Source organism: Pyxicephalus adspersus, chromosome 2 (assembly GCF_032062135.1).
Source record: "Pyxicephalus adspersus chromosome 2, UCB_Pads_2.0, whole genome shotgun sequence".
NCBI classification, from domain to species: domain Eukaryota; kingdom Metazoa; phylum Chordata; class Amphibia; order Anura; family Pyxicephalidae; genus Pyxicephalus; species Pyxicephalus adspersus.
Genome location: NC_092859.1, coordinates 80488119 through 80498458, shown reverse-complemented (window position 1 = coordinate 80498458; position 10340 = coordinate 80488119). Strand labels below are relative to the sequence as shown.

General features: G+C 38.5%; 1 protein-coding gene across 1 annotated transcript in view; it reads right to left on the bottom strand.

Moving 5' to 3' along the window:
- Positions 1-10135, bottom strand: part of ACSS3 (acyl-CoA synthetase short chain family member 3) — a 52160-nt gene extending 42025 nt beyond the window's left edge. Inside the window, exons 1-2 of the mRNA XM_072401210.1 lie at positions 10058-10135; positions 7028-7535 (exon numbers count right to left, since the gene is read on the bottom strand). Coding sequence (XP_072257311.1) covers positions 7028-7377 — 350 coding nt within the window. The 5' untranslated portion in view covers positions 7378-7535; positions 10058-10135. The remainder of the gene's footprint in view (positions 1-7027; positions 7536-10057) is intronic.
- Positions 10136-10340: the final 205 nt, after the last annotated feature.

The window sequence follows — 10340 nt, the reverse complement described above, 5'->3', positions numbered from 1 at the left end:
GTGAAATTTCTGAGATTAGGTACCCTTTAAGGTTTGTCACCAAAGTCTGATCTTGACTGGACAGCAGGTTGGTTTCATAAAGTGTAAATGTTAACTATTGGTTCAAGTTGCTGTCTGCAAATGTTTCCTGGGGATTTCTGGTCTAGAAAAAGTGGCATGAACAGGTCACAGATTTATGTGCAGTCTTAATGCCCATATTTAAAGGTGCTGCACAACAAATGTTTGAAATGTTTAAGTCTGTTTATTTTTTAGAAAGCAGCCAAAGCACAGAAAAGTTTGCCCCAGCCAGTTTAGATGGAATTTCCAAAACAACATGATTATAGGGCGTTCCCAATATGCAGTGGTTTGTACCTGTTAGTCTTCTTGGTGTTTTGATTTTCTACCTTTATATCTATTTATTTACCCAGAATAAGTTTGCACCTCAGGGGTTTAACTTGTCACACATATATCAGTATATTTGTTTCAGTTGTGTGATTGGAACTACAGAAAAGTATCCACTTTAATGATGGCTATAAGAGAAAGGTGTCCGAACACACAATGAACAGGGAGCACAATTGGGAGGTATGGTAGCTAGCACTATTGTCTTTGCAGGTGTTGGATCTCAGGTTCAAATCTTGGGCAGAATACTAGTTGCATGGAATTGGTATGTTCCCCCCCGATTCCTAAAACACACTGGTAGGTTAGTTGACTCCACCTGAAATTGGCCATAGACCATGTTGATAACACACGACTAGATACAATAAATTAGTTAGTAACATGACTATGACACTTTGTAAAATGTCCTGACAGAGTCCTGGACAATGAAACCAGGAACATAAGAGCTTGGAATAGTATTAAAGAGCCTGATACACAGATATATAAGTTTTAGGATACAATGTCTTAGTGAGTATTGGAAATCCTTGAACATTGGAGAGGAAGAATACACACGAGACCACTTTGTGTGCTTTTATAGATGTGCAGAAAATACAGAAACTGTGTGTCCTGTGGCAATTCCTGACAATATCTGCAATGAGATACATAAACCAGTTGTGTCTCACTTTAGTGGAATAGAGTCTTCTCTCACACTGATGCAGCCAGAGCAATATGTGGGCAAAACACGTTTGTGCACACCAAACTGTTATATTATCAAACATTTCTTGTGATCAGCTATTTCTGCTGTCCTAGTTTCAGCTAAAATAATCCTAACTCAGAGACCAAATCATTTTTCTGTGCTTTATCTTTCTGGTATGGGCTGTATCTCATTGGATATATCTTGGTATAATAATTCAGATTTGCCTATTTTATTTGGCCAATGTTCAACTTTCTTTTCAGATAACAAAGTAATAAAACATATTTACATTGTATCTAACAACAAATAAAATATAGACCAGTCATTCTCAACCAGGTTCCATGAACCACCTGATCTGATTCTGATTACCCTGCCATTGCCTGCATAGTTGGAGACCAACCCCAATTGGATGAGCCAGTTGCATGAAACCAATGACCTTTTTTGCAGTCTGCAAAGATGGTATTCTGACCAGGGCACATTGTTCCCACTGCCAACCAATTCATCCGATTCCAATTCCATTGTTTATAGAAAGGGTACCCTGACACCTGAAATTATTTTATAGGCCAATTCGGGGTTCAAAGGGTTTAGAAGGACTGATACAGAAAAACATATCTGAAAATATAACAAAGAAAAACAATGCCTAACCAGATTTCCTGCCACCTAAGGATGGTTTTACACCGGGAGTGCTGCATTTAGCACACAGTAAAATGCATTAACCTTCCTGGAGGTATTCCAGGGTGTGGCTTGGGGTTAATTTTCAGAATCAAAAACGTTAACCCCAAGCCACACTCAAGGTGGCATTGTAAAGGGCTTACCTGGTCCTCAGAAACCCACGGCGTCCTCTGACGCATATCCGCATCTGTGTCCCCTGACCTTGCATCCCCAGCGTGATCAATGGAATGCGTTAGTGTGCAGCGGCGGTGCGCTGGGGGGGCGTGACCTGGTGGGAAATTTAAAACAATGTTCCGCTTTGACATGCAAAATTACTGACCTAATCAGACCGCCAGGGAGGCTAAATGCCATGCATTGCACATTGATAAATTTGTAAAGTTATTTTATTTTCAAAGGAAACCACCAGCAGAATGCTTAACAATATGTACCACAAAAACCAAAATCCTGCTGATTATGGGAAATATCTACATACTTGCAGTCATATTGACTGGTGGTTGTCAGCAGTGGTTACCAGCAACCCAACAGTCTTGGTGCTAAGGTAGCCCAATAAAAAACAAAAAAGTGTTTGATTGTTATACGTAGCACATAAAGTACTTTCAGGCACTTTTGATCATTAACACCTCTGTTCCGCATGCGTTACCTGTTTATTTTAAAATGAACAAACTAAATACGCATTTGAATAAACCCATAATAAATAAACGCATACAGATACTATTTGTTTAGTAACAGAGCTGGTTACTATAGAATACATATACTATTTTTTCTATAGTAACAGAGCTTTGAATATGAGATATTCCGGAAGCAAATTCCCAACTCTTGTTTCCAGAATTCTCTTATGTTAGACAAGCATTAGCATTCTCCAGTCATGTGAAGTCTACTGTGTATGTCTAAGATATTAAAACTGGTTGTCACACAGAGTAGCACATAATAATTTGAAAAAGGGCAGCTCCCAATGTAAACACGCTTTACCCTTGTGTCATTTGAATGTTTGATACATAAAATATAATATATTGCAGTGTTGTATGCAGAATATAGCAGAATGGTAATATGGTACAATGGTTTTAGAAGGCAAAACTGAACGTTTTTATATTTGACGTAGTAATATTGCTACACATAAAGTAATATACACTTAGTGTGCTTTAGCTGATTAACTTCATAGTATCAGCATCTTGAAATTATATAATGTATAAGAGAAACATTTTTTCATTAATTAAAAAAACAAGGAAAATTACAGTGGTACTGGTAATACACGTTTACGTCTTCAGATATAAAAACACCAGGGTGTACCTAAAGGCTGGCTTTTATAAATGGGTACAATAACATCGAGAATTGCTGTGTATATACACACACATTATAGTTATTTTCTAAGCCTGAATAGCACCAAAGATTTATGTGCTTACAAAAAGGAAAGGCCTAAAACTGTTGTGTTATAAATCATGTCTAGCAGTGTGTTCTTCCTGCTAGCATCTTACACAGAAAATCCTGCTAAGGTATATTTTAATTCCTGGCTTTGGTTTAGGGGTGTTTCCATCCCCTGGCTAAATACTCCACAATATAAGATAGATTCAAAAACACTTAAAAATTACCAGATGTTTCCCTCCACATCTGCCAAAATAGGTATGCAGGCATTGGAACTCGAGTTTTTGTTTTATGTCTTAACAGTAGCAAATCCCTGACAGACAAACTAGAGAAGATTGTATAATAAGAGTTTTTAAAATACATGGCAGGATCAAAAAAAAAAAAAAACAGTCCTCAAGCCTGTGGGGATGGGGTTATGATCTAGGGTTGCTTTAGTTGGTCAGGTCTAAGTTCAGCAAGGCTATGCATCCGAAAAATGAGGTCAGCCTACTACCTGAATATATTAAATGACCAGGTTATTCCACCAATGGATTCTTTATTCCCTAATGGCAATGCCATATTGCAGGATGATAATGCCAGGATTTATCAGGTTAACATGATAAAATTCCAAGATTAAGATACCACTGAGAACAGTCCAACTCTCCTATCATTAATAACAGATCTGAACACAACATTTTTGCAACTCTTGACAGATTTGAATGTTGTAACATTACATACCCTTAATAAAACCATACCAAGAGAATGTGTGTCGTAATATAAGCTTGAGATGGTCTAAATATGGATTGGGTTCTGCATCGTCCTGTATACTCCTTCATGGTGTGGAGAATGCGCTGGGCACTGCCATCTTCTTCCTCCGTCACCTGATCTCACACAGCGCAGGTGCAAGATCAGGTGGTGTGAATGGGGAAAAAAGAAAAAGAGTGACGATATCACTGCGCATGCGTGAAATCTGTAATCTTTTCTCCAATGAAGATGGCCAATCTTGGAAGGAGCAGTCAGAAGCCTCCCAGGATGCGTGATGTATGTATCGCGGGAGGTTCTTAGCTCCCATTCAGTCTTAATCACGGCAGAGCTCAAGACAGAGAGAGGGGCTTTACTTTTTTTTTTTTTTTAAAAAAAGGTATTTAAACCCCCCCCAAAAAAAGAAGGCACTTTCAGCTTTAATGCCCATGGTTTTTAAATGAGATGTCCAACAAGCTCAAACAGATGTAATGGTCAGATGTCCATAAACTTCTGCATTATAGTGTAGTGTATATCACTATCTCCCACCATAATGAACAAACTTTTCTAGTAGGGTCAATTTAAACTTATTACACCTGCAAACATTTTTACACTCCCTGGAATTGATCAATAAAAAGAAAGAACAGAAATTTTACAATATATTAGGACAAATCTGCTTGTGCACATATAAAACTGTAATAGGTGCAGAAGGAACATGCAATGAAGGGAGACTTCTGGTGGGAACACCTGTGCCACAGATAGCTATCAATGGTGGGTTTAAACAATGGATTAGAAATACTGTTAGTTTCTGTGTTTTTTTACAGAAGTCAGAGTTTCCTTTGTATATTCTCTCACTTCCTTTCTATTAAAACAGTCATCTCCAGCATAGTGTGAAAAATCATACTAATGGCAACACAAAATGAAAAAGCTTTTAGTTTTTTTAAGTTGGACCTACCACTGGGAGATTTTGTAAGCTGCTATTGCTGAACTCATTGTATAGCTGATCTTTTGGTGTTGGTAGTGTCAGTCACACATGTGAAACAAGCATGCAGATAACTGTGACATTTACTGAACAGCTGTGCTGTATACTCATTCTGGGTCAGTGGGTGCAGAAGGAATTAAAGCCACAGGATCAGAACACCAGCCACACAATCAGGGTTTTTCAGAAATATCAGCTTACTAAATCTGACAGTGATAGGCCTGCATTAAGTAAGGGTATTCCAGAACCTGTACTGTAATAGAGTATAGGCACACCTTAATGTCTGCATTACTAACATTGATAACTGTTCCTTGTTTACAGATTGGCTGAAGTCAGAGTTTCCTTTGTATATTCTCTCACTTCCTTTCTATTAAAACAGTCATCTCCAGCATAGTGTGAAAAATCATACTAATGGCAACACAAAATGAAAAAGCTTTTAGTTTTTTTTAAGTTGGACCTACCACTGGGAGATTTTGTAAGCTGCTATTGCTGAACTCATTGTATAGCTGATCTTTTGGTGTTGGTAGTGTCAGTCACACATGTGAAACAAGCATGCAGATAACTGTGACATTTACTGAACAGCTGTGCTGTATACTCATTCTGGGTCAGTGGGTGCAGAAGGAATTAAAGCCACAGGATCAGAACACCGCCACGCAATCAGGATTTTTCAGAAATATCAGCTTACTAAATCTGACAGTGATAGGCCTGCATTAAGTAAGGGTATTCCAGAACCTGTACTGTAATAGAGTATAGGCACACCTTAATGTCTGCATTACTAACATTGATAACTGTTCCTTGTTTACAGATTGGCTATACTTTTTGCCCCACTTTAAGCCTAGAATGTCACCTTATGTTTATGTTTTTTCTACACTCTAGTGGTGCTCGGCCAGTTCTTTCAGATTACTTAGTGATATCAGATAGCTGTGTGTATTTCCAGGAAGCAAGACAAATATCATGTGGTGGCTTGTTTATAGGACACATGCTTTGCAATACAATCCATACTGCTGGATTTGGAACTGCAAAATGAATGCATAGAAGCTGACTTGTATAGAAGAAGTTAACATTTGTGTTTCATCATCTCAGGCATGGTCACAGAAAATGCTGACTGGCATTATATTATGCAACAGTTTACTACAGCAACAGGTAATAGGTCATACAACCTACAGCATTCTTTATTCGTGTGAAGGATTGTGTATTGCAGAATAGTACAAAGGCAGGTATTCACTTCTGACCTAATAACAGAAGGATCTAAGCAGAAGGTTAGGGAGGCTCAGCAGATGACCGGTCATAAGTGACCAATTTTTTGTTCCAATAGGTTGTGGGTACAATGCACGTTGGTCAATTACAAATACAAAAGTTACATCAGATTTATTAATGACCATGTAGCTCCAGAATTCTGATTGCTTTTACTGGATGGAAAGCAATCTAAAGCTTAGAATCTTGTGTATGTGTAAATAGTGTGAAATAGGACATCTAAACAATTGGAATATTGATCAGATCAATTGGTCAATTGCAAACATGGAAGCAAATCTGCTTGTGTGCTAGTATATAAATGGAGAAGATTGAAGACAGGTACAATAGACTATTTAATTAGAAACTAAACCATCAAAACAAAAAATTGTGACCATACAGGTTCTTTATTGCAGAAGGAACAGGCAACTGCAATAAGATAAACCTACCTGGCTGGTTGCAATGTTTAAATTAAACTCACCTGTCATCATTTTGTAGCAGACAATGCCATCTGTATCCGCTCCTTTTACGGGTGTCAGAACTTTAGCTATCTCCATTAGCCAGGCGGGCAAATCTGCCATATCCTGGCATGTACAACTCGGCGTACTACGAAAAAAAAAAGATTGCAAACAGGCAGGCAAGTATGTTTTATTGCAGAAGGGTCGCAGCCTGTCTCTTCTGCAAAAAAGTCCTGCCTGATCACAATTTTTGTATGCAGAACTAAAGTTCCACTTTACAACTTCTCACACAGCAAATTGTTTTGTATCCTGAGATCCTTTAAAGTGTCATGTAGTGCCACAATGTGTTTGCCATTGCATCATGTTGATATCACAGGTAATAAAATAATAAAAATGATCGATAATATATACATACACATGAATGTGCATGCTGATTGTTGTAGTTCTACAGCAGCTATTTGTCTAGATCTGATTTTAGACATATCATACCAGGAAAGTAAAAGCAAATAGATGCCATCAAATAAAACTTCTTTGCACAGACAATACAGAACCACCACTTACCATTTGGGGAATGGAGGATTGGAGTTGTCCAGAAGTTTGCTCCATGGTTTGAACCAGGTGATGTTGCATGCTGCACTCCCCCACACTTTTTCAGGCTCCTGCACTGAATCTTGAAAGACACGATCATAGTTAGCAGAGGAGTACGATCTGCTGGCCAGGTGCTTGCAGAGAGTTAATGAGACAGGTTCTGTCCTGCTCTTGGCACAGAGATTAGGTAGATTGCTTTTCCCCCTGGATGCTCCACCCTTTCCATTTGTCCTGTCTGCAGTGTGTGAGCTGAGAGTGTTCAGTGCTTTCTTGTTCAGTCCTCCATGTCTTTGTTTTGAGAGTAAAGTTAAAGCAGTGTACATTGTGCGGGGTGCAGCTGACTTTTCTGGCAGCAGATATGTATTGAGTCCAGGAAGTGGGAGAAGCCCAGCACTGGATGAGATCCTCCTGCAGGCAAGCTCTGTACTCTACAGTCAGGTTCCTTGGAATCCTGCTCAGGTTTTCCCAAGATATCAGCTTCCTGAAACAACACAATATTGACATAGAGTTTTATTGGATCCTGAGCTGGTTGTACATTCACCAGCCACATAACTTTTGGAAGATTTTCATTTATTAATGACTTCCAGATAATGTTTTTCATTGCATGACCTGCAGCCTGGGAGAATATTTCTTTCTGAATGAGGAGCCATGCCATGGCAATATGAGGTCAGCTCAAGAGCTTTTAAGAGACATACACAGGCTGGCACTGCTGACCTTTAGGTTAAAATGTTGTGTATCTGGCTGATCTTGTTATTTCCGAAGCTCCAGAGTCCCTGCCCTGGAACAGGTATACAGATGTGGAATTCTGACTCCAACCTTGGTCAATTTAATATTAAATTGCAGGATCAGTAGGACAGCCGGATAGTCCTACTGTAAATATATGTTTCTCGTGTTAGGTTTTAATTTAAATCCAGCCTTAAATTCTAGGCAATGACACAATGATAATTTAATGCAGCGTTGTGACCATCAATGCATTAATGTTACTGCATTTATAATCCCTATTCCAATGCTGCTTGGGGATAATGTATTGGCTTACATACAGAAAAATGCTAGCACACAGAAGCCCTAAGGAATCACCTCTTCTGTTGTAAACATATTGTAGTAAAAAACTGTTTTACACCTTATGTTTATAGTGAGGGATTATGTTGAGTCACTCACATTCCCACAACTGTCTACTGTTCTGGTGTAAATAGAGCTGCTTTTCTGGTGTTAAATGGATCCAGTATAAAAGAAAATGCTTGCAAAAAACAGTTAACATTTATGGTTCATGATCTGTTTATGTTTTTTGAAAGCTGCTTACAGCGTCCAAGGATGGTAACCCCTACACACTCCATAGACAAATACAGAAAATAGAATTGGTGCCAATTGGAAATGCTTGATGCTTATGCATATGTTTGCAAATCGTTTCAATTAAAGAAAGAACTGTAAAGCATTTGTAGGCATTTGCGCACAGTTCCTGAAAAAAATAGCAGTGACAGCCTGTTACTGCTACTGAGCACCTATTGTTTGAATATAGGCACCCAAAGCAGTAAAAGCTGAAATATTTTAACCATCATTCTGCCCTTAGGATTTAAGTTGGGACTGACTGCGTTACCAAGTAAGTCGGTGACTAGAAATTTAGACTATTATGAACTCTTCAGATTTTATTTGCTGTATGCATAATCTAGGTAGGTGGCATAGTGCTCACATTGACTGGTGTTTTCCTGCATATGGGGTGTTCCAAGCACATGTCAATCCTATTGACTTTATTTTAAAGCAATCACATCATTTTGTAGGCTGTTTTGCACCCAATTTGTGTTGAACCGCTTTACTTTGGACTACATGCAGACAAAGAAAGGTCAAATGCAGCCTTTTTTGTCAGTTACATGCAGTTGCATGCATTTTAATTGAAAATGTAGTGTTTTACTAGAGTGCCAATTAACACAAATACGGTACTTATTTTGTAAAGTTAATGCAAACATGAAAGTCTTAGAGTCTAAACGCTTACAAAACAAGTCATTTATAGCTTTTATATCCCATTTCTATCTATCAAAGCACGGTGGTACAGAGGTAAGTGCTCTCGCCCTTTCAGTGCTAGGTCTAAGATTCAAATCTCGGCTAGGACGCTATCTGCATGGAGTTTGCAGGTTCTCCCTGTGTTTGCGTGGGTTTCCTGCAGGTACTCCGCTTTCCTCCCACATTCCAAAAAACATGCAGTTAAGTTAATTGGCTCCCAATTATTTAAAAAAAAATACCATAGACTGTATTAAAGTCATATGACTGAGGTAGGGACATTAGATTGTGAGCCCCCTTGAGGGACAGCTAGTGACATGACTATGGACTTTGTACAGCGCTGCATAATATGATGGCGCTATATAAATACTGTGTAATTATAATAATCACTGCAAAGATAAAGCAATGCAGGTCAACCTGCAGGATACAGCGCTGTGTAATATGTTGGTACTATATAAATCTTGTTTTTTAATAATATTTATCTGGCTGTAATGGTAATGCCCAGGCTTCGATGTTTTCAAATCACAAATTTTAAGAAATAGGAGTTTCCTGGCTATATGATTGTTCCAGGTCAGTAGAGCAAAGGCAATAACCAAGAGGGAGCCATGCAGCTAGTGTCATCAGTGGCTGAGGAGGAGGGGAGATGGGTGCCTCCTGGCAAGAAAAACCAAATTTGGCAAAAGATCAAGTGATGGTTTAAAATAAATTAAAATACCCAACATTATGGAACTAAAACCAGTACAGAAAATAAAGTTGGCAGAATTTATGTTGTGACAGCAAAAGGCACACACAAGGATGATGCAGAATTCCCACTTACAAAAAAAAAGTGTAAAACTAAAAAAATGTGAAAGCAGAAACACCAACTGCTAGCAAGACAAAATGTAAACACACCAAAGCACACACTAAGCACTAAAGTATAATGCAGAAAGTTCTGAATCTGTAAGAAGTAAAAAGAAGTAAATATTTCCTTTTCTACATAAATGTTTCTTGCAGAAACTAAAATAAACATACCAGACTGGAGCTGATCAGTGAATAGTTAGCTTTCTTTACTTGTTCCAGCTCTTTAATCAATTTTCAGGGGGAGTGTCCAAGATGAAGGCAGGATGAAAAGTTTAACTTCTTTCTCTTCTAAGTACACTGAGCACTGTATTGTATTTTGCTGTGCACGCTGAAACATTAGGGCAGGCAGGAGTTAACCCTGCACTGTTCAACCAGATTTTTTTTTGGTATCCCATGGGCTACTATGAAGGCCTTGTTAGGAACAGCTATAGAAATCAGGAGTCTATGGCCTCAA